Here is a 25,176-nt window from a genome sequence, read left to right as displayed (position 1 = left end):
ACTCACTGTGGGCATGTAAGCTAGAGCTTATGAATTTGGAGAGGATGTTCTTATAGTTTAAATTTCAGGGAGAAGCATGCTGCTTCAGTAGTTCCCACACAAAGACAACTTTTTTTTTCAAACAGGCCTTAGTTCTCATTATCAGTTTAAGTCTGACCCATCCTCAAAAACAACTATGCACTTCTGATTTTCTCCTCTTGGCTGATAGCATCTTTCCTAAAGCTAGTGACACAAAAGGACCTTCCTCTCATTCAAAGGGATTTTCTCTCTCAGCCAGAACCAAATAAAGGGAATTCTTTTATTATGGAGCAAAGATGCTGCAATTCAGCTAGACTCAAGATGCGCAAGCTTGTTTGATGAAAGCATTTGCTCTAAGATTCAGTGCAAGCTGATTGTTTATGAGAGGTGAGTTTATAGTTCATTGCTGAGGTACAGATCATGCAGTTCATGAGATCACAGGGTTGCTAAGGCTTATGGAGGCTGATCTACCTTTTCTCGGTGTTAATGGTAAGTATGGTCCCTCTTAAGAGGGACTGTAAAAATAGCAATATGGGTTCCCGAGTCTCAGTCTCCGTATCAGATTTTCCCAGTTTACAGTAAAGAAAAATCCTCCACTTTAACTGCCAGCACTGAAACCTCAATTCAGACTCTGAAAGTCACTGTGTCCTTTCCTTTCAGCATCCTCTCTCATTCAGATTTGGCCATCAGTTGCACCTGTGCAACCTTAGGGCTCCTGTGAGGTTTATACAGGTGCATCTGAATAGATTTAAGTGAATCAGTCTCCTGATTGTGTATGAGAAGAAGTGTGAATCCAGCACACTCCTCAGCTGTGTTGGCTTTGCAGGGAGAGCAGGAGCGAACAGCAGCAGAAATGTATTTCTGTTACTGAAGTCAGCAGCTCTTATCTCTGAGCTCATGCTTCTCCCTTTATAAACAGGATGTTAATAGACTGTGTTTGTTTAATATGGGGGGAACAGGGTTGATGAAAAAATCATGATAAAATACTCAGGACTCGTAGTAGAGAGGATATCTTTTATTAGACCAACAAGATTTTTGCCAAAAAAAATTCTTTAATTGCAAGCTTTTGAGGCAAGATCAACAGAGTAGTTGGAACAAAGTTCTTTGCAAGCTTGCAAAGCTTTCAAAGAACTTTTTTCCAACTACTCCGTTGGTCTAATAAAAGATATTGCATCTACCCAAAGATCCTTGCCTGCCTACGTCCTCAGACCAACACGGCTACAACCAAAAACCCAGCAGCATGGTAAAACACTTGTGCTTTGACTTCCTTATTCAGTGCTAATGAGAATTGTCTTAGTTTTAAATGAATGTGCTCATGGCGGGGGGGAGGGGGAGGAATTTCCTGTTCCGTTGGTCTAATAAAAGATATTGCATCTACCCAAAGATCCTTGCCTGCCTACGTCCTCAGACCAACACGGCTACAACCAAAAACCCAGCAGCATGGTAAAACACTTGTGCTTTGACTTCCTTATTCAGTGCTAATGAGAATTGTCTTAGTTTTAAATGAATGTGCTCATGGCGGGTGGGAGGAGGAGGAATTTCCTGATCCATCCTCATAAGATTCTCCACCTTCCTAGAAACAACTAAGTGAAAGAAAAAGCTGTAAAGACCATCCCTGTCATACCGCTTTCCAGCTTTGCCTGGTGGGCAGGTCCTCTGATTATCCTTTCTTTCTGTCTTCCCCCTTACCCCCTTCCTTAATGAATATTTTTGTCAGCTTCCAATACCTCTCTTCAGTCAGTTTTCATGTCACCGACTATAACATCCTTCACTGATTCCTGCCTACGTCTCAAAGTATAGCACTGAGTGCCTTTTTTTCTTTCCTTGTCCCTCTTGACTACCTTCTTTTGTCCCTGAGAGACAAACTGCATATTGAATTTTCTTTCTGTGAATGAATGCCACCATGCAGTCTTTTCTTCCTGCTTGTATAGCAGTTCTTCCCTCCCATTCATTACTGGCACAAAGTGGGATTTTTGGGGCGCTTTTTCTTTCCTAGTTTTCCGAGTGAATAGACCCAGGAAAAGGTACACACTGAAAGAGATTTCCTTCTGTAGTTCTCAGGATATTGTGAAAGCATTTACAGGGCTTGTTAGCCAACGTATGAATCTCTAGTGACCACTCTGCTTCCAGCACGCAAGTCTGAAATCAAATAACTGCAATAAATATGAAAAAGGATAGAGTTTGTCCCGGAACTTCACAAGTATTTGCTTAGGAAGTCCAGTATTAAAAAGGGTCAGTCTGGCCAAAGCATTCTGTGGGGGGTTTTCTTGCCCCTTCGTCAGTCTGATCTTCCTTACTATTCGATTACACTTTTGTTCTTTTTATTTTTTGTAATTCCCATAAAGGCCTTATCTAACCTGTCAACCCGTATCATTTATAGACCTAAAAAAATTAAAAGAAACAAGTGTGCTACTAAAAACCCCTTGTGTCAAATATAGCATAATCGTATTTCTGCTTTACACCAATAGCATGGCTGGATAAACAAAGCTATACTCAATGGTGAATGAGTAATATTTTTCAGTAGTATCAATCTCAAGAGCTTTGGCCCCACAAAATGAATGTTTACCGTTATTAGTCCAGACTCATAAGATTGTATTGATTAGATTTTTGCACTGTAAAAATACCATTTTGAACCACAGTGAAATCAATATAGGGTGTTTTTTATATATACAAATTGGATTTGGATCAGGAAGAAAATATTCTTCATCAGATGAGAAATAAAGCTGGAAAGAAAAACATGGTAAAACATCAATGGGGGAAGGAGGATTTCAGCTAACTTGTATGTCTGTAGCGTATGCTTTGCTGTTGTATCATTGTCTGCAGATCTTTGTTTTTGTCCAGTGATTATTTTTTTCACACAAATAAATCTTCATGCAGATGAGGACTCCATGTCTGCAAAAGCTATTTTCCAAATCAATCTAACAGTATGAGAAATTGTAAATGCAATAGTAGACAAAAACACAGACATTTGATTATTTTAGGATGCACAACCTAAAGTCTACACAATGATGGCAGCCTGTTTACTAGAAGTCTAGAAAGCTATTTTGTGGATGCTTAATACATCAAAAAGCTATCCTATGAGATGAGTGAAGGATTTTTTCCAAAAAGCAATTAACACAGTTACTGGAGTGATGGTGAGGCATCATTATGAGTAATGAGCAGTGAGGATACAGTATGCTTAGTTCCAGCATTTTTTTATTTTATGTTTACATTTAGGCAATGCTACTAAGATGGGAAATGTAGTTTGGAAATCTGTGAAACGATATATAAGAAATATTTTTTTTTCCTGTTCCAAGCTTACAAGCAAAGGGCTAAAACGATGAAGTGCAGCTGACTGCAGAACCAGGTGGACGTGTTGTTTTGATTGTCAGCATTAATCTGACTAACAGTCACAAAATCATAGAAAAGTAGGGCTGGGAGGACCTAAGGTTATCTGGCCTAAGCCCCTGCACGGTTATACCTATCAAACTGCCTCATACAAGTACTTATCTAACCTATTCCTAAAGCTACACAAACAACCCCGTCACACAACTACAAGGCATCTTGCCCCAAAACACTGAGCACCCTAACCTGCCACAGGTAAAGTGGGGGGATGAGGACATTGTCTGTGTCCTGATGCCGCAGTACAAATTGAGTTGTCTGGTGACTTTCTGTTTCTTAATCCCTTAATTCTGTACCGCTCATATCACCCCGAGATGTATGCTGCCCCTTGAGTAACCTTACTGAAATCCAGCAGGATAGCTCCAAGAGCAAGGCACTCCTCAAAGTGAGTATTGGTGGTAGGATCCTTACCTAACCAGTGGGATAGAAGCAGAGGTTCATAACCATCTGGGATTTCCCACTATGATATATGGTATCACTTACCACAATTATAGTAAGTCATTTTGGAAGAGCCACTAAGCATATCATGAAGGAGAAAGAAAAGGATGCTCAATATCAGTCAGGGTCTGTCTTTCCGATCATTCATGTTGGCCAGCCATTGAGGTCATGGCTCTCAAGTGTTGACAGTCCTGTTAATAGGTCCACTGATACCCAGACGCAATTATGTCTCTAATGAATAAAGTTGCACAAGCCAGGTCTTCAGCTGGTATTAATTAGCATAACTTCATTGAATCTGGGCCAGTAATATTTAAAGGCTAGTCTTTCGGCCCAGCATAGACACATAGATAGGGTGTGTTTAATTCCTGGCTACAAGGTAGTATTTTAAGATATCTAAGCCACGGTCATGGGGTTAGCAGAAAAATTTAAAAACTGATCAAGTAATGAGAAGGCGTCGACAAAACAAAGCAACTAGAAGAAGATGCTGCACTGAATGACAAACAAAAGTGTAAAAGAACATCTATGAATTTCCATCATCCAAGAGATGCTACAGAGCGCCATGGCATCGCAAAATCCAGCGCCATTCAGTCTCCACTGGAAAACAGACACTAGCAAATGTATCACTTCTGAAATTGTAGCTGGACCTAAGTTAACTTTGAGGAGCACAAACTACAGTCATAAAGAGGTGTGATGCCACTGGAGCCAGTTGGTATTGGACCTGTATTCATTTGTGGTGAATTTGCCCAGAATCTTGGATCCTTTGCTTTGCATCACTCTGACACGGTAGGCATATACCCTTCCTCCAGGACGGTCACCCAGCACAGCCAAACATTGACTAATTTTGTGCCTTTGACAGGGATGAACAGCCTTATCTCTTGCTTAGGGAAGCAAACCCCTGGAGCCAGCTTTACCTTTGGCAATCCATTAACTAACTTGCAGGAGTTTTCTGTTGAATTCCTTCCGTCAGATAAAGCAAATTAGAAACTCTTTGTGCCTGTTTTCAACACAATCAGTACTGGAAAATGTGGCAGCACTAACATACCATGGTGATAGGTGATATACACAGAACCAAAAAAGAACTAGAGAATCCATGTCCAATATTCTTCTCTTTGAAGTCTGGTGCCTTTGATGTGCTTATGCTCTTCACACTTTGCAGATTTGTGACTAACCTCTGTGCCTAGAACGAGCCAAGTTAAAATCTAAACACACTCAGACTGTGGGAAAATTTTCAGTAAAATGTTACTGAAAAGCCCTGTGATATTAACTTGTAACTTGCAGTGTTGTTGCACACTAGGGTAGGTGACAGAGGAAAAGCTTTGGATACTTTATACAGTTTAAAAGACAATCTTCATGTAGCTATAAACCAAGGAATGCCACTGTCGTCGGGGTGTCATGAGATGATGTTCGGGATCCTTTAGGCTCAAACTAAACAGCAGGAGTCAACAGCAGTTTGGAAGGATAAGTTATCTCAGTAACAAGGAAAGAAAACTGTTTATAGCCAGAAATCAGAGTTAGGGCATCTAATTGCTTGAATGTGTACTTACAACATGTTTTTTGCTGAAGAAAAATTGCATCTGCAGAAATGGTGGGTGGCAACCATGGGTCCCTATCAGCAATGGAACTATTATCAAACTGGAATGTTTCTTTACAGTAGATGGTGAGTTATTCAACTTCCTAGAGATGAAAAGAGAGGTGTGTTTTGAAAGGGGGTTTATATCCCATGACAATGTTCTGTCACTCTGACTTAATTTCTTTTGTACTGAATGCCGTAGGTAGATTTTTTTATAGCTATCTGCTGCAAGGAAATGAAAGCAAAGAGGGGGGCATATGATTAAATAAAATTGCAAGGTGATGTTTGACTTGTCACCGACTATGAAGAAACTAGTTAAAGAGTACAGCTCCTGTATTGCCCTAAGCACTGAAACCTCCTTTTTACTTACAAGCTTGTTCAGTTAGCTATGTTCTATTAGGTGTGTGAAAAATCACACCCCCTAACTGACATGGCTATACCAGGAAAAGCCCCAGGTGTACCAGCAAAATTGCTGGCCATAGCTCTTTCATTTAGAGAACTGATATGTGCCATCTGATGACCTCTCTTTGCAGAACAGACTAGTAACTGTCTACAGTAGGAGAGCTTGCTAGCTCAACTATATCAGCAAACTTCTTTGCTGGTAGAGACCAGGCCTCTAATTGGCGTCATTCAAAAATTGCTCCTTCACTTTTGAAACTTGCAATTTAAGTTTTTGAACTTTTTTCTTTCTTTTTTTTTTTTGGTGGGGGGAAAAATATATTAATAAAGTCAGTTGCTGAAAAATGAAAGATAGAACAGGGTTGTCTCCAGGACACAGCAGCAAGGTAATTTAAAAAGCTCAGGAACATTGTTGAAATTATCATGCAAGCTTATTAAATGCAATGTATATTTAAATTGAAAAAACTTTTCTTTATTAGGCCTAGATAGGTGAAATTTCACAGCCTCCAGCAGTTAAGCATATTGGGTAAAAGTCAGGTAAGATTAATTTCTAATCTTTATGGAAATCCATTTATTAAAAATGGGTAGCAAAGTTATGAATATGATACTTAAGGGTTTAGACTATCAGTAGCACATGGTTCATCATTTAAAGATGAGGGCAAGTTAAAATGAAAGTGTTTTTTAGTTTAAGATTTTTACATTTTTATTTTTATTTTAAGACCTCTTTTGTTTACATTTGGTTTTATATATTAACATAATTTTCTAACCAAGTTATTCTGGAAATATGTTGAAATAGCATAGAATCCTGCCTTATCATTACAAATTATAAAATATTTAGCTTTAATTTTCTTCTCCTTATTACACAAGTAGAAACATATTATTATAAAACACATTTAAGAGAACTCATTGTTGATTTAGGTAATTAAAATAAGAGTCTGAAGTGAATTTTTAATGCTTCTTAGATTAGCTTAGAAATGATCAACATAGTTGTAATTTTTTTAGGAATATCAGCCAATAATGCTTCATAGCCTACATTTGCCTTGTTCCAATAAAATTAATGAACATTGAGAATTAAGAACATGTCAGTAAAGACTTCTGTCTGCTTGAGTTGATCTAGTTTTATTTTTTTAAGAAGTCTCTAGCTCATTAGTGGGCTACGGCTGCAGAGTCTGAATTCTGTATGTGATACGCCTTAGACCAGTGGTTCTCAAACTTTCTTTTTCATGGACCACTTGAAAATTGCTGAGCATCTCAGCGGACCACTTAATACATTATTTTGGTCTACAAATCAAAGCACACAACTCATATTTTAATATCAGTAGTTTTACCTTAGAAGTACAGATATTCTCCATTGTCCCGCAACGTTTCTGCAGACCACCTGAATGGAGCTCGCGGACCAGTGGTGGTCCACCGACCACAGTTTGATAACCTCTGCCTTTGACTATAGCTCATGAAAGTCTATAACTGCAGGGGTCAATTTGTGCCAGTTCCCAGCAGTTTGCCAACACTTTCCTGGCAGCCTACTCAATTGCTACACAGTTTCAGCTCCTGTTTAATAACAAAATGAAGTTTCTGGTCCTTAGGGTTGCAAAGCCCTTCTTTCAGTTGTAAAATAATGCAGTGCAAAGTGTACAGATTAAGCGCAGGGGAGATTCTCAGCTAGTATAGTTTAGAGTAACACAATGGACTCTAGTGGAGTGAAGAAAACTTACCGGAGCCAAGAATCTGGTCTCTTGGCTCTAAAGCCATGCAAAGTGCAAATATAGCTGAAGTGCCATGGCTCTTTGGTGCAGTAAGGCAAGAGGATATCCCACAAAGAAATGAAAAGGAGGTGCGGGTGAGTGACAGAAGTTCTCCCATTATGCTAAAGCCTGCACAGAGGGAGAGTTTGTGAGGCTACACTGAAAGATTTCTATAGTTTCATAGTAGGTACGGTCATAAGGGACCTGAGCAGATCATCAAGTCCGACCCCCTGCCATGGGCAGGAAAGAGTACTGGGGTCAAACAACCCCAGCAAGGTGTCTATCTAGCCTCCTTTTAAAGACCCCCAGGGTAGGAGCCAGCACCACTTCCCTTAGAAGTTGGTTCCAGATCCTAGCCGCCCTGACTGTGAAGTAACGCCTCCTGATATCTAGCCTGAATCTACTGTCCGTCAACTTATGGCCGTTATTCCTTGTTACTCCCAGTAGTGCTCAGGGGAACAGGGACTCTCCCATAGCCTGCTGGTCTCCCTTGGCCAGTTTACAGATGGCCACCAGATCCCCTCTCAGCCTTCTCTTGTGGCGTCTGAACAGGTTCAGGTCCCGTAGCCTCTCCTCATAGGGCCTGCCCTGCTGCCCCCTGATCATGCGGGTGGCCGTCCTCTGGACCCTCTCAGTGCTGTCCACATCCCTCCTGAAGTGCGGCACCCAGAACTGGACGCAGTACTCCAACTGCGGCCTGACCAGTGTCGCATAGAGGGGGAGGATCACCTCCTTGGACCTGTTCATAATGCATCTGTGGATGCATGACAAGGTGAGGTTAGCCTGCCTAACAGCGTCCCCAGGACTGTTTCTCTTACTGGCCTGGTAAAGGAAAGATCCATACCTGGCTCAGTGGTTTATCCCTCTGTCTCTCACTGTAACAGGTGGCTTTTGAAGATCCACCTGGTCAGCCCCGAAATATCAGGAATTATTCTAGGAACCAGAACCCTATTACCTTCCATGAAAACTGTGGGGAAAGCTTAACAAACACACGGAGTCTTTTGCATTTGGTTAGCTCTACCAATAGTTTCACGCACTTTCTCTGTGGATCAGAGAACCTATTGATGGAGTCATTAACACATTCAGGCATAACAGTATACCCCCAGTTCTACTCTGTCTATCCACCCAATACAAAATTAAGCCTTGATGGATTTATTTCTCAGACAAAAAAAAAAAGAAATAAGAACCATCAGAGAGAGAGAAAGAGAGAGATGGAGAGAACAGGTGTGCACATGGGACACCTAGCATGGTGCAAGTAAAATTAAGAAGGTCTCTGGCATGGAAGTACAGGAGATATTGCAATGAGACTCAGAGCCTGGGCTGTGTCCTTGTTATTCCATGTAGAGGAAATACAATTTCTTGATAATGTCTACAGTTTTTCATAGGTGGCTTTTCCCCCCTAAATCTGCTCTGGAAATGTCACGCAGCCAATAAAGAGCCATTATTGAAATGTGCAAACTAGACCCGACTTTGTTATGTAGAACTAAAAGACTCCACATCCCTCCACATCTGGGGACCAAGCAGTATGCAGCCTTGCCTTATAAGGCTGTTTTTACTCTTTACAGGTTATTTCTTGAGCTCAGACAAAGCCAAATTAGTTGTGTTTAATTTACTAGAATGCCATAAATTCACCTACCATGGCTGCACCCCTCTGCTGGCAGGTATTTAAATTATAGCATTATGGCAAGGTGATGTAGTCATTACCAGAGTGGTTGTGCACCAGTGCAGAATTCCCCAGTTGCTAGACTGGTCTTGATTCACAAAATAAACTCACACGGTTCGTCCAGACAAGCACACACATGCAGTTTGTGTCACTTCAAAGCAGTTTGAAGTGACACAAACTGCATGCAGTGCACGTGCACCCATTTACTGTACTGCTAATTAGCAGCACAGGGCGGGGGGGGGAGGCGGGGTTTGACACTGGGAGATCTGATGCCAAAAAAAAGTGGTGCAGCCCACACGACAGCAGCATGCACTGCCAGAAATCAGAGCCTCGCCGGCCAGAGCCATACTCTGGCTGCCAGCCAGGCTCCGAGCAGCTAGCTCAACACTGCTGCTGCCCTGGGAGGCTCTCAGGACCCCAGGTAAGGCTGTAGGCTCCCCAGCCTCTCCTACCTCACCCTAGTTATTTTGCCATGCACCAGAGCATGTGATCAGGGGCATGCCAGGGAACAAATAGCAATGGCACAAATACATGCCGCTGCTATTTGTCCCATGGGCAACGCATGTCCCTGGATACGTGCACTCATCGGGATGTACCCAGAGGTTTCAAATAAGAACCCGCAGTGTTACAAATATTCTGACCCGTTGTGGTCTCTCTGGCCACATCCAAACAAGTGTGGCCATGTGGTATGTGGTGCTACACATACATCTGCAGTTCGACCATGGTGGGGAGGAGGGTTGGATATCCAGGGGTCAAAAAAAAACCCATCAAAAAAAAGTGGGGCAGCACATGCCACTCAAAACGGAAGCCTGGCCAGCCGGAGTCATGCTCCAGCTCTTGGCTGGGCTCTGAGCAGCAAGAATGCCATTGCTGCAGCCCCAGAGGCCCCCAGGACCCCAGGTAAGGCTAATAGGTCCAACCAAGTGCTGGCCCCAGCCTCCGCTACCCCATCCAGAGTAACCTGTCGCACGCCAGAGGGCACATGGCACTCAGGCGTTCCCTGGGAACAACTACAGGCAGCACAAGATGTGCCGCTGCGAGCTGTCCCCAGGGAACCAAATGTCCACACTCGTGTGGATGTGGCCTCTTTGCAACAGAAGAATTGTGCTAGTATTTTTCTGTATTCAGAATCTGAGTGAAAACTACAACCTGGCATTTTCCGAGGGATGCCTCAAGCATACTGGCTACTTTGTGCATGTTGTTCAGAGCAAAAGCAGCCTCACTGCGCTATCCAGACCTGTATAGTTACACAGTGAGAGCCAGGGCTTTGTATGATGTAAAACAGGATAATTCCATGAAGTTGATGGGCTATGCTAATTTACACCAGCTGATGATCTGGCCCATACTCAGACTGGATAGGGAGATGCAATTTTCTGCACATAAATGTCAAAATTATGCTTTTCGATTTTAATGGGATTTTTTTCTTGCAGGTGAGCAAAGGACTCTTACACAGATTTACTTTGTTCTAGTCTTGTACACTGTGATGTACTGAAGACATTTGGTAGTAGCAACTTAAGTCGCACCTGTATTTTTCAAGTTCTTTGCAATGCATTTCCCAAGGGAGAAAAATATTGATAATTTAGCATTTTTTTATCACTTCTATTGTACCATGTAAGGTAGACTTTTTTTTTTTTTATCCATGTAGAAGACTGTTACCTGAGAAAATTATTGATGAACAGAAGTATTCTTGACTTCAAACCATTAAAGCAAAATGACATTTCAAGTCCTATGTAAATTATACTGCTGTTAAAATAAATTATAGAATCATTGAAATGAAGGTCGCCAAAAGGTCCTGTAGTTCATCCCCTGTACAGAAGTAGGATATGTAGCAGATCCTATAGCGTCTCAAATTAGCCTGTTCAAGCACTTACCTATCCCTGTAGTTCAGTGTAGATTAAATACTTGGAAAACCTTATTGTCTTCTGAAAATTAAGTCAAACTCCAATGGGCATGGTGAAAAACTGATTGCTATCCTCTTTTTAAAACTACCTTTTGCATTTTGGAAGTCTTCTATATTTTCCCCCTCAGTCTTTTTCTAGAAGGCCCTGTTCTATAACCCAAAACATTCATAAAAATATTGAATAGAACCAGACTCGGGGACAAACCCCTGCTAAGTATTGTGTCATTGCAATTTGCTGTTTATTTTGTTTTTTCTCTTTGTTCAATTGAAAAATCAAAACTGATAAAAGATTTAGATTCTAAGTTTTAAAAAATGTATTCAGCATGCAAAGCAACTGTTTTTGCCACTACAGACATTAAAGGGATGTTTGAATACAGCAGTTCAGAATAAGATACAATTCTGCTTGAAACCTGTCAAGGAAAGTATTTCCACCACTAAAGATGTTTGTCAGAATGGACCTGATGATTTGGGCTTATATTTTCAGTACTCGCAGCGAGGTCTGAGAGGAAGGAGGAGGAAACATTTTTCTGGCAGGGTAATTGCAGAATAACAAGCAAATTCTGTCTACAGGCGCTAATTATTTTAAATAAATTTAAACTGCATGGAGCCCTCTTAATAATGAAGCCATTTTTTTTTTACAAAGCAGCTTCAGTGTAAATGAAAGTGGAATTGAAATTGGCATATTGTGATGTATTGAAACAATTTGGGGCTTTCATCCTACTTCACTATAAATGTAATTTCACTACGGTCCTGTCCATGCAGGAAAAAAATCCTTGAACTGAAAAGACCTGGAAGAACAGACCTTGTCAATATAAAATAGATTTTGCTCCTACCGGCCAACCATGATGGGCCGGGTGAGCAAAGTAAAGATGTTTTTAGAGTCCTTGAAAACTACAGAAATGTGTGTTCTCGCACAGTGGGTTGTTTGATGCACAACTATTGTTTGATGCATCACTGTTCTCTGTACTGTTTCCTTTTGGTATGGTAGCTTGTTGTTAACTTTTATGGTCATAAGTGAAAGCCATTGGCATCACTACAAACTAGTTAATACCCGAATGACTACTGTGATCTAATGTCACACTTTGAATTCTGACCACTTAAACCCTGCACCTGGAAATCTGCTTTTGCTTTTTATGTATAGACGGGAGTTCTGAAAACAAGCCAGCCAACCTGAATCAGGAATGGGGATATGATGCATTCATGGGTTTGCTACTTCCTAAGTTTAAAAAAAAAATTTAAAAAGGAGTAGAGTGGTTGTGTAAGGGTTTAGGTTGTAGCCGTGTTGGTCTAAGGATATAGGTTGTGTAAGGCCTTTATATGGTGGTAACGCTCCTGACCAAAATCCCCACTGATGTCTGATGTCAGTATGCAAGTGGCAATAGTTCATTATCGATACATAGCTCATGACAAAATGAGAAATTCCCGTATGAAGGTTTGTCTTCTTTGAATCTCACATAGAACTATGCACGCTGGACTGTGGGAGCCACGGTGTTTGTTCAAGAGGAATATGCCAGTGTGAAGAAGGCTGGGTAGGACCAACCTGTGAAGAACGTACATGCCATTCTCACTGTGCTGAGCATGGCCAGTGCAAAGACGGAAAGTGTGAGTGCAGCCCTGGATGGGAAGGAGACCACTGCACCATCGGTGAGATTTTTATCTTTAAAAAAAAAAAAAGTTTGAACATCTAATAGAAAAATGTCATTGCCATCAAGTTAAATTTTGCTTGGGAATGGTAGAGAGCAAATTCAGTAGGTAGAGGTGCCTCTCCATTGACTTGGAACTCTGTTGGTCCCATAGAGTAGTCTCAGCACAGCTGTTATTTGAGATGAAACAATATCATTGTAATAAGTTGAAAATGTCAAAACAAAGATATGCAGGGTGCATCCAACTGCGCCTCTGGGCTACCATCCTACAGGAACTGGAAGTCACGAGCACAAAATGTAAAACTTAAATGACTTCCTTTAAACCTTCTCTCTTGCAGTTTAAATCCATCTTACACTAAATCTGCTGCCTTCATATCAGAGGAGTTAAATATTTTGCTTTGGACTATAGGTGATTTTTGTGTGGCTGAGTTGTAACAATACTCCTAAGAAATTTAAGCTTGCAGATCTTTTTGGAAGTCGTCATTCAGGCGTACAGATGTAATTGTTATATTTTTGATGCAGCATTACATACTTTTTTGCAAAGCTTAATCGTCTTTCTTGTCAAAGCGTCATTAATAGTGTCTCAGGCACAGTCTTATTCATAAACATTTGAATTGCCTATGAGAGACTTGGGTACCTCCTTTGGAGGAGTAAGCAGTCCAAGCTTTCATATTTTGCAAATGCTGCGCCACCTACTCAGTTCAGCCATTGGTTAATCTGTTCTTCCTTTTTTTAAAAGCCCAACACAAAACCCCTTTCTTGAACAAAATAATTTGCACGTACAAGGAACTTCCTAGCATAACTTTGATCAATTTGGCTTCCTATAAGCAAGCTTTTAAAAGGTCATTCCACTGCTCCCTGTACATTTTTGCCATCTTAATTAATGAGGAAGGGCCAAATTTTTCAGGAAAAAACAGAAGGGCGATGCAAAGCAAAAAGAAGCTGTTTATTAACAAAAGATAACTGCAGCTACATGTGTTTTCTTCAGTCATTGTTATTAACATTATAGGCGCTACTGTGAATGATGCAAGCTGTGCTGTGCATCCTGGTGGTCATATGGATAACAAAGATGAGCAATTTATTTTATTCAAAGTGGTAGGAAGAGACCTGATTGCAATAAGAGGGAGGCACTTTATCTTAACCAACAGATGGTAAACCATTAGCAAATGGTTTCTATATTTTCATTTTGGTACAAAAATTCAATCTATCACAGTTTTGTTTTTTTCTTTTTTAAGCTCACTACTTAGATGCTGTCCAAGGTAAGCTTTTCCTATCAGCATTGCAGAAACGTAATAAAAGGATACAAAAGTATTGGGGATTGGGGTATTTTTTGTTCCGTGTTTACTTCTCAGCATCCCTCTTATTTTACATTGCCAGGACAGAGTGAATGGATGACTATGGCTAGAAGTAGATAGAAAGATACGTTTACAGGGCAAAAGTCTTTTTCTTTTTAACAAAATGTGTTTAACAGAATATCAGTCCATTCTGCATTCTTAGCTCTTTACATTGTCACAATGCTTCGTGAGAAGCAGAGTTGTCTAACGGGAACGTGTTTAGAAGGCTGCCTTAGCAATTTCTTACCAATATTGATGTAGATATTTAATATAGCCTGGGAGGCAAGTCATATTTCTGCTGCTGGCTTTCCATTCACAAAATGGTGACAGCAGTGAGGATTTCCCATTACCAAAATAACTTGTACTGGTCCTTCCATTAGAACAAAAATGCTCCTATTGTCATCATCTGCAACCGGAGTCATTTTTCATTTTGTAAAAGAAATATCCTTCTTTAAGGCTTGGGAGGTGGCGGGGGAAAAGGAAAATAATACATTTCAAAATACAGCATTGTACAGAACTTTTTGGGCCCCAGCACTTCAGAAAAAACGGGGACATATTGGAAAGAGCCCAGCAGAGAGCAACAAAAATGAGGAGAAGCCCGGGAAGCAGGACTGAAAAGGAGTAGGAAAGGCTGAAAAGGCTAGGGTTATTGAAAATGTAGAAGACAAGATGGAGCAAGGATTTGAAAATAGTCTCCAAGTACCTCAAGGGAGGTTATAAAGAAGATGGAGATAGACTGTTCTCTGTGAGAATTTAGGTTGGAGATTAGGAAGAGCTTTTGGCTCTGAGTGCATGTCTACATGTTCATTAATGCTCCTTAGGTAATGCATATTAACTCCAGTACCTCCATTGTGATGCACATTAGCCTATTTTAATGGCTCCGGCCCCCCTGCAACGAAAGAGGCAGGGGAAGGGTTTATTTCCCCCTCCCTCCTGTTTCCCACTGGCCCGGACCTGCCAGGCATTTCTGGACTCACAGCTCCAGCAGCGGGGGCATGGCCAGATCTGGCAGCAGCCTCATGTGAACTGGCCAGGGAGGGGGGTTAATTCCTCCCTCCCTGTCCCACCAGCACGGACCCGAGCCGGGGCCCTCCTGGCGCTCCCCCCTCACTGCTGTAGCAGCATGGGCAGGGGCGCAGCCAGACGCCGGCCAGCATGGCCCCCGGGGGCAGGGGAGGGAGTTTATTTCCCTTTCAACCCCCTCTGCCCCCAGGGAACTGCAGCCGGGGTCTGCCAGCCCTGACCGCCACCACCACCAATTGCTGCCTGCACAGGGCAAACAGCAAGATAAGCCCCCTCCCCACCCTTTCTGCCAGACACCAAAGGGAGAAGTAAAATAACCCCCCTCCTTGCCACCTTGCCTAAGGGGGCCGCTCTGTCCAGCCTCTGGCCGTGCTCCTGTCTTTGCCACTGGAGCAGCGATGGGGGAGCAACCATGACAGGGACTTCAGCCTCTTCCCATCAGGGGCAAGTCAAAACGGAGTGGGCAGAGCTGCTGCAGACTGCACGGAGCAAACGGCAGGGCCCCCTTAGGCTAGGAGGCAGGGAGGGGGGTTATTTCCCCCCTTCCTCTGGCGTCTGATGGAGGGGCAGGGAGGGGGCTTATCTTACCACTCCCCTCACACAGGGAGCGATCAGCACTGGCCAGAGCTGGCAGGCCCTGGCAAAGATTGAATCGATTTAGGCTCCAGTTGTTTGAATGTCTGTCCCTAGCCATAAAGCCACTGAATTGCATACAAATAATGGATTTGCTTTGTGATCTACCCAGGAACATGCCCTCCACCTTTCCCCCAAACCCTATAAAATAATTGACTCTGCCGGTGTACATGGAAGATCATCAAGTTCAAGCTATTTCAAACCAGAGATGAGCAAGTTCCAGAATCTCAGAGCCGACTCGGAGAGCACCACGCCAGCCTCTCCCTCTCTTTTTATAATAAAAAGGATCCAAGTCCAGCACCCCTGCTGCTCACAGCTGTGACAGCATGGCATTGTGGGGAGGAGAGAGGCGGCATCTTTCCACTAGGCAGATGCCAGGAAATTTAGGGCATCATAGGCCATAAGCAACAGCTTAAATTCTACCTGGAGACTCATCGGCAGCCAGTGCAGATCCTGGAGCACTGGTGTCATGTATATTTATGTGATTAAAAAGAACATCCACAGTTGCAACAGTAAAGATTAACAAAGCAAAACAAAACACAAGGATTTTGGAAAGCAACCAAGCTTTAAAATGAGAATTAGAAAGAAACTTCCACTGTGTGCAGGCTATTCCACATCTGCCTGCCGTAAAGTTTCTTGTATCTTCTTCTCAGCATCTAGTGCATGTAGCTCAGGAACACAGCACTGGATTAAACTGACCATTTTTACGTATTCCCTGTCTCTTTGGTCATCTGCTCCAAAGACCTTTTGCAACATCTCTGCCAGAAATGCTTGCAGACTAAGTCTTCCCTTCCTCTCTATATCAAATCTTTTCCGTTTGATAGTGCACAAGTGCACTGTCAAGTACAGAGAGGTATTGAATTCTTGCAAGTCTGCTCAGGCAAAGAGAAAGGACTCCTTTTAGAAGGGATGCCACTTGCAGCGTTAAGCTGATTGCTCAGAGTTATCCATTGTCCTCTGGCTCCCTGTGTGGTGTGGTAAGGATTTGACAAGCATCTGAGCTGGCACCAGACCATGCAAGCAGATGGACATGAGTGTACACATCCAAGAGATTATCTATCCGTCACTCATACAGGCATACAGAGCAAAATAGCTGGTTGAGAATGCCCAAACTACTATTGATTCAGAGTTTATGAACCTGCAGTCCAGGGGATGATACGGTCATTGTTCCAGTCTTGATCTAGATCCATAATTTACCAAAAGAGGCAAAATATTTCCTAAAGCCACTAAAGGGCAAGCTTTTGTCCTCTTTGAATAGAATGTAGTGTTATAACTAGGAAATGAGTCTGCACTGCAGTGAAAGCTACCTTTTTCCATTCTTGGGGAAGTGTTGTACAATGAATCAAAATAGGTTTCCCGAACCCTGGTGAATAAAGATACCTACAACATATAGGAATATACCTTTAGATGCTGCTTTCACATTTGATCACATATGTCTTGTGCACTTTTTGGGGTGACAGATTTTCAGTGTGAACAATACAAAGTGTCAATTAGGGGGAGAGAAACATGTAACATCTACATATAAAGCAGGTAGGCATCTGTGCATATACCCGATTTGTGTGTAGAGATGCTGTTTGCTCATCCACATGTGACTTTTTACATGCACAACTCCCAAGACACCAGATCTACATGCATTCAGAATGTAGGCACACCTTCCTATACAAGCTGTATTAGGAACAACTTGAGGTCTTTGGGTCAAGATTGTGAATGGTATCCAAAGTAGATTTACTGTGCTATCATGTGCAAGTAGCCAATATTATATACTTTTAAATATTGCTGTTGGATAGCTTATAACTTTAAAAAAAGAAAAATAAACTCCAGCATGAAGTCCTGTTCTCTATGTTTTCTTTTCCAGATGGTTGCCCAGGTCTGTGTTATGGAAATGGAAGATGCACTCTGGATCAGAATGGATGGCACTGTGTCTGCCAAGTGGGCTGGAGTGGCACAGGATGTAATGTTGTCATGGAAATGGTGTGTGGCGATAACCTGGATAACGATGGAGGTACTGAACATAGCTCATGTCCATATATTTATTTGTGAGTTCTTATGAAGTTCAGTTCCCTGAACTGCTCTCCTGTATCTTGTCCTTTTATGCATTGCTTCAGTCACAGAAGTCTGATACTTCCACATCACGGTCCTCTCAGTTCTTCTGTTGGCTTCAGTGACTTAGGTTACTTATAAGAATGAGTAGTTGCAGGATCAGTATCTTATATGGGAAGCTAACTGCTTGAATTGCCCCTGTCATTTAAACATCTGTGTGTGTTTTGAAAAAATATCCAGGTTCTTTTTTTCTGAAAAAAAATTAAAATATATTTCAGTGAAACTGTGGTCTTTGAAATACTGAAAATAGATGGGTAAGGTTTAAGGTTTTCTATGCTAGGGGTACATTTTTTTAATGTACTTTGTAACCTGACCATAATATGGCAATGTGCAATCAAAGTAGCCGTTCCACCTCTTCCCGCAATGGGTTAGTGTGTGGAGCCTGAATACTGAAGCCAGTGGGCTCTGGTTTCATGCCAGGGTTTCATCGGTGGTTAAGGTCAGAAGGAACTGCTGTGATCACCTACTCTGACCTGCTGCATCATACAGGCTTTGATTTCCATGATTTCAATACTGCTTCTTGTCTAGTAACTGCACATGAACAGTAACATACCTCTTAGAAAAACATCCCAACTTAATTTCTCCATCACTGTAAATGATCATAATCCTTGGTACATTGTTTCAACAGCTAGTTAGCCACTTTGAGGTACTTTTTTAGTTCTAGTTTGAATTTATCTAGCTTCAGCTTCCTGTCTGTGGATCTTGTGATCCATTTGCCTGCAAGATTGAAGAACCTTCTTCTATCAGATTGCTGTACATGTAGGTTGTGATCAAGTGACCCCAAACTTTCCCGTTGATAAGATAACTAGACTGAGCTCCTTGAGTCTTTCCCAATAAGACATCCTTTAACTGTTCTCTTGGCTCTTTTTCCAAATCCCCTCCAATTTTTCAACATCCTTCTTGAATTGTGGACACCAGAACTGACACAGTATTCCAGTAGCAGCCTCATCAGTGCCAAAAAAAAAGGTAAGACACCCTACTCCTACTTACAAGTCTTTATTCAGATGCTCCAGGTTAGTATTAGTCCTTTTTGCCACAGCATTCAGCTGGGAGATCACATTCATTGGATTATCCATTATGATGCTTAGACATTTCATGAATCATTGCCACCCAAAATAGAGCCCCTGTCCTGGACATGTGCACTGCACCTTTTTGTTCCTGGAAAAATAACTATACTTGTGGCTCTCACTAAAATACATACTGTATCTCCCAGCTCCCAGCTGACCAAGTGATGCAACTTGCTTTGTATCAGTGTCCAGTCCTCTTCGTTATTTAATGCTCCCCCAGGCTTGGTGTCATCTGCACCCTTTTTCTTTCCAGTCATACAATAAAAGATCATCTTAGGGACAAGCCCAGTCCCTGCAGGGCCCCACTAGAAGCACCCCCGGTGGATGTTGACTTCCCCATTTACAGTTATAGTTTGTACTGTATGGGCCTCTGTTGGCACCATCCTCTGAATTTCTAAATGAAATTTAAAATTGCCACCTCTCTGCTTCAACCTTCCTTTTTTTACCTTATTTCCAATTCCTCCCCCACCTACCTACCAGTAACCTCCTTTCTTCCCACTCACTCTGCTTTCTAATCTTTGTGGCCTAATCTGTAGCCTCTTCACACAAGTCTCCGCAGTTGGGATCACGACCTCCCATGCACTTTCCCATCTGTCTGGATCTCTCTCCCCTGCTGTCCAAGCCACTGACTCACTCGTGTGCTCTCTCGCTCTCTCTCGCTCTCTCTTCAAATCTGTTCACAACAACCTTGTTCAGCTTCTAATATATGTAAAGCATTTTCTGATACACTCTGAGAACTGGCTCTCTATAAATTTTCTTGTATTGTGATTCTGCATGCTTTATATTCTGCAGTAACAGTGAGTTATTGAGAGAGTTGGCAGCCTTAACTCTAAATCTCCTTGAATTTGTCAGTTTAAGGCAGATACTTAACATCATTTTACTGCAGGTTTTAAAAATATATTTTTTATTTTTTTAATGGTAGCATAACATGTCTGAGAACATCTCCATTGACATTCAAATTAGAGATAAGTGGGCAGAAAAATATTTAATTCAACTGGCTACTACTGCCAAGCTAAATGTAACTAATTTCACTTCACAATCTCCGTGGATTTTTTTTTTTTAATAAGAAGAGGGCCAAATCATATTTGCACATTTCAGGTTACTTCTCTTACTTTCTAGGGCCTGGTGTTGCATAAGGGTAAATCAGGAAAAAATCAATTGAAGTTGGTTGCGTTGATGTTAAACCAAGTATGAAATCAGAATTGGACCCCTAGAGCTCCCGAGTTTGTGTTTCTTGTTCCTTAGAGTGCGTTTTCTTGTTCTTATTTAAGTCTAGTTGTGTATGTTCTAAATCATGAGGTTTCCACCTAGAAAAGGCCTCATTAATCCTCATTGTCTTGAAATTAAATATTTATGTCTCCATGCAGGGGGCTTGGGAAGTGTCCCAGGCTATTGTTTCCTTAAGAAAAAAGATAGAGTTGAAGCAAAGTAATAGTTGTCGTATTTGGGTTTCAGTGGTGGTGTTGTTATATCGAGCAATTGACATAATCAGGAATAATAATAATGTAATCTACATTCTAGCTGCAGATTCTGCTTAAGTAATAAAACAAAGCATTTCTGCTGGGAAAGTTTTCATTTTCACACTACAAAAATGAATACAAATGCATTCCAGAAGGAAATGTGACTGTTTAATTTTAATATAGGTATAGAGGGGTCTCAGTTCAGTGCTTTGATACATATTGCTCTTTCTCAAGCTTCTTATTTCTGGTGAGCGAATGTTTTAAATGTTGTTTGTAAAAAGATTACTATAGCATGTCATGTATATACGCATGCAAGTCCCAATCCTGCAAACACTTAATCATGTAGTTCTGTGTTTTGTGCTAATGTGATTATTCCTAGTAGTAAAGTTAAACGTGTGCGAGTGCCTGCCAGATCATGGCGCTGTATTTTATTACTTGCTTAGGACCAAAACTCAGCGCTGATTGCATAATGGCGGGCATGTGCCATGCCTACCCTTACCATTCAGTCTTATATGACCTTAATAGCTTTTCCTCCGCTTGTAGGCTTAAGAGTATGTTCACCTCCTTCAGTCTGTTTCCTAAATACAAATAAAATAGACTTAAAATTATGACAGATGTACAACTACATTGTTTTCATTCGCTCTTGTGGAGGGCATCTGTGGCATGTTGGCAGCGTTTGTGGTGCTGGTTATATAATGCTGGGATTTCCAGCAGATGTCCTTTGCAGCGTGGAGTGTGAGATTACATTCTATCCTCCGCTCGTGTCCCTTCTCATCTTTCCTTCCTATTCTTCCAGGGTCATGGCTGACCTGATTTCAATTGTAGTTTTATACGATGACCACGCCGCTCACTTGAACAGGTCATTCCCCTCCCTCCATCCTGCCATGATTTTAGAGTTCTGTGGAAGCAACGAGAGCTCTGAGAAATGACTTGAAACACTCTGCTGAACTCTGTTAATACGAGTATCTGTGCTTAAGGCTTGAGGAGGCAGAACACGCTGCAACAGCAATGCAGGGGACTCAAAGGACATGCACTCGTTTCCTGGCAGGACACTCCTCTCTCATGCCCAGCCACACTTCACATGCTTTTCCTCTTCCATTTACATTGGCACTTCCTCTTAAGCCTGGCTGTGTAGCTGTTCCCAATCACTCCTTTGGTACTGACCTCTTATTTAAAGTTGGTCTGGGTCTCTCTTTCTTTCATCAAGTCGCTATTGCTTGTTTTCTTTAATAAAAACACTGTGTACTATAAGAATTGAATTACACTTCTACAACTCCTGCTAGTCGCATTTTGGCCAGGGTAGCTCCTCCAAGCACACAAAAGGACATGAGTCAGCATAGCTTCTGCTTCGTGGCCAGTGCTGTTAAAGTATAGATGAGCATATCCATTGGCATTTTAATAGCATATCAATCATAGAGATATTGAGTCCATATATAAGTAATACACTATTATTACATAACATAAATAATAATGATGGGCCTGGTTTTCATTGCTGCTGTGTTGCCAGAGCTCCCGTGGGATGCACAGCATTTCTGAAAACCAGGCCTGATATATTTTCTTTTCATTCCATGTTCAAAGCCAAACACTGTTGGATGCCACGGCTAACTAAAGGAAAATATCTAACAAAACAAACCCTATGAAGTCTTCCTCTGTGGGTGTATGTCGGTTCTAAATCTACTCACGTCCAGCCCAGTATTACCAGTTAATTACTTCGCTATCTGCTGCCTGAATGCAGCATCTTGTAAATGAAACGTAAATTTAGATTTCTGCATAGAAATAAGCATTGCGAGCTCATTACTGCTTAGTTTCTTCATGCAAGAGGCAAGAATTCATGTGACGGGTATCTTTTATTGGACCAGCTGCATGGTTGGACTAGACAAAGACCAACTTTTGGGTATCACGGTACCTTTCTTCAGGTCTCTGGAAAAGAAGCAGACAGAGATACAGCATACATTTCTGCTTTGTTTCTGTTTGCTCTGAGTCCTAACAACTGTAATTGGTTTGAACTGAGCCCCCGGTGAGACAAAAAAGCACAGGAGCTACTTAGAGGCCATCTGAAATATGTAAATGGGAAAAGAGGAAAACATTTGTTTGAACACTTCTGGTATTCAAACCATGGTGGGTCACCCATCTCTAACTTGCAGGCAGTGCCAGCTCAGGTGTAAAGACAGCTGGATTCCCGCACCTCCGTTTCTCTAAGTCCTCACCTAGTGATTATTACTTATTGTATTCCTCAGGTCCTCCTCACTTTGACTGTGTTCATTCTGTGGTTTATTCTGCAGCTTAGCTGTGCTCTTTTCAGTGCTTTAGGTAGCTTTCTAGCCACCTGCTGTCTGGATCCTTTCTAACCACTCTGCTCACCCATGGAAATCCAGTCTAGGGGCTCTGGAGTCTACTACAGGATCCCGGCTTGCTCACATATAGTCACAAGGTTTGTTTCTAGCTATTATGGCTCCGAAGTTAACCATACAATTTTAACCTGAGCAATGACTTGATAAATCTGCCTGTACATCTGAGAGGAGCGAACTGCCCCTGCTGCTCAATGAACTGCAAGACCTAAAGAAAATAGTTTAAAATGTACAAAGCAGGCACCTCTTAACCCACACCCAACGTGGCCCATTGAAAGGATTTGCATATCAAAATAAAAGGACTTCACTGACTGATTTTGTCATTAGCCCTCAAGAAATGAGCCTGCTGGAGAATTTCCAGGCACCTACACTAGAGTTATTCCTTTCAAGACTTTGCTCTCTGTTTTCTCTGACCTCCTCAGCTCTGCCTGCGGTCTTTTATTATTTACATTTATAGACTGGAAGATTTGTACTAATTGTAGAAGCACATTAAATCTGCAAGAATATTAGTTTCTGAGATGTATCCATGCCAACATAAAATACAAGAAACTAAGGCTAAATGTAGAAACAAGTGAATGGGCCCAGAGCTTCTCATGTTAGGACCTGTATGTTTGATTCAATTTATGTTCTTTTCATTAGCTTTTATGTTAGCAAATAGGATGACTCCACAGTTAACAAAATGCCTTTTCATTTTCCAAATGGTGTTTTATTTTCTCGGGGATGTGATATAAATATTAATGTTTTGCAGTACCTATAAAACTCAAGTGTGATAAATAGGAAATACATTTTCTGCCTGGTGCTTGCCCCAAATGTTGTATAATGTGCTATTCTTAAAGTAGAAGACATAGACAGTCAGTAAATAGAAGTGTTTCAACTTGCTTAATAAGCATTTCGGACTGCATCGTGGTCTCGAGTTAGAGAAGGCGTTCCCCATAAGGTATTAACACAGTTTCAGACCCTTCACTCACCCTCTGTACTCCCCAGAAAGGGAGCAATGAATTGGGGAATCCATGCCGTTGTGCCCAATGTGACCAGCCAACAGAGGTTGTCTGCAGGAATGTGTTGCATCCCACATGCGATTGCACTGCTCCCATCACAGAGCTTTTAAAGACTACAGGTTTCCCTCTCTTTATGCTGTACATGCATTCCTAGAAAACGGTGCATAACTCGAATTCACTTAAAGAGAACCCACTTTACAATGTAACAAATAGGGTACGTTCCAAGACCTCGACTGTACTGACCCCCAGACCCATTTCTACCGCTTTTACAAGACGATTTTGGCACTCGCCAACAGCAGATAGTGCACACAAGCACAGGGCATTATCATAATGTGGATGGCAGCTACAGAAACACGTGTCGCAGACAGTGAGCAAGGAGCACAGAGCCACACAGGAGACTATATTTGGTGCGTGTCACTCCCACAATGCACTGCCAAACCAGCTGACTGCAGGCTTCCACCGCAGTAATCGCATAAGAGTGAATTTTTCTCTCATATAACAAATTTTTGGTATAAAAAGGGTCATCACATATGAGCAAATTCGCACATACAGAACCCGCATAAAGTGAGGGAAACCTGTACAGCAGAATCACATCTGCAGTAGGATACAGATGTCCTGGAAAAGTTCATCTGCGTCACTTCTAATGAATCCTGGGGATGCTCATATAGCATTCATTTAGTAATGTTTAAACAAGCCAGTGTGTATGTGAAGATATGTTCTTTGAACAACTTTTTGTGAGATCTTGATGCAAAAGCATTAATGGATACAAGGCCTGCAGAGGCATGTCTGAAAGGATCACTCCCCCAATAAAGTGAGGGGGAAAAAATCACCTCCCAGATTCTCTTAGTTACCATGATGCCAGGGGACAGTGCGTATGAGAGCAGAATTTGGCCTTTTGCTTTTGTATGCTGTGCTTTTTGCTGGGCGTTTAATTATTTAGGGGTGTTTTAAGTGTTGGTTTTGCCCCAAGTTGTTCTTTGGGGACTGTGTTACAGGAGTTGTGCTCAAGTGCTTTGTCTGAAGTATTTACTGAAAATATAAAAATTCCCACTCTGTCATCACTTCTCCTATCCCAGACTTAGGTATCCGAAGGATGTGTAAGCATGAAGTTTGCTAGGAGTACTCTTTGTGTTTTGAGGAGTCTAAACCAGAATTACTGGCTTCTTATTCTACAATATTACATACTAGACTGGCAGTTGTGCTTCACTGCTTCTTACATTAAAAGAAGAAGAAATGCTAATAGCAAATCCCAGTCATTTACACCTCTGTGATACATTTAAGTTTGCCCATCTGCTGTGTTGTCCATTGTGATAATTGACAGTTGAATCTTCAGTATACTGCATCTCCCACCATATGAATTACAATTTTTGCTGTCTGTAACTGTTGTCGCTCTAGATTTAATAGGAACCTTGCTGTTTCTTAACACATAGAGGGGCTTTTAATAGTCAGTTCCTTGTGC

The 25,176-nt window shown here is 41.6% G+C and overlaps 1 protein-coding gene across 1 annotated transcript in view; it reads left to right on the top strand.

Moving 5' to 3' along the window:
* TENM1 (teneurin transmembrane protein 1) overlaps window positions 1-25,176 on the top strand; it is a 572,606-nt gene that overhangs the window by 421,348 nt on the left and 126,082 nt on the right. Inside the window, exons 12-14 of the mRNA XM_025205187.1 lie at window positions 12,570-12,755; window positions 13,990-14,013; window positions 17,600-17,746. Coding sequence (XP_025060972.1) covers window positions 12,570-12,755; window positions 13,990-14,013; window positions 17,600-17,746 — 357 coding nt within the window. The remainder of the gene's footprint in view (window positions 1-12,569; window positions 12,756-13,989; window positions 14,014-17,599; window positions 17,747-25,176) is intronic.

Source organism: Alligator sinensis, unplaced genomic scaffold (genome assembly GCF_000455745.1).
Source record: "Alligator sinensis unplaced genomic scaffold, ASM45574v1 scaffold157_2, whole genome shotgun sequence".
NCBI lineage: Eukaryota > Metazoa > Chordata > Crocodylia > Alligatoridae > Alligator > Alligator sinensis.
This window is presented reverse-complemented; position numbering and strand designations above follow the sequence as displayed.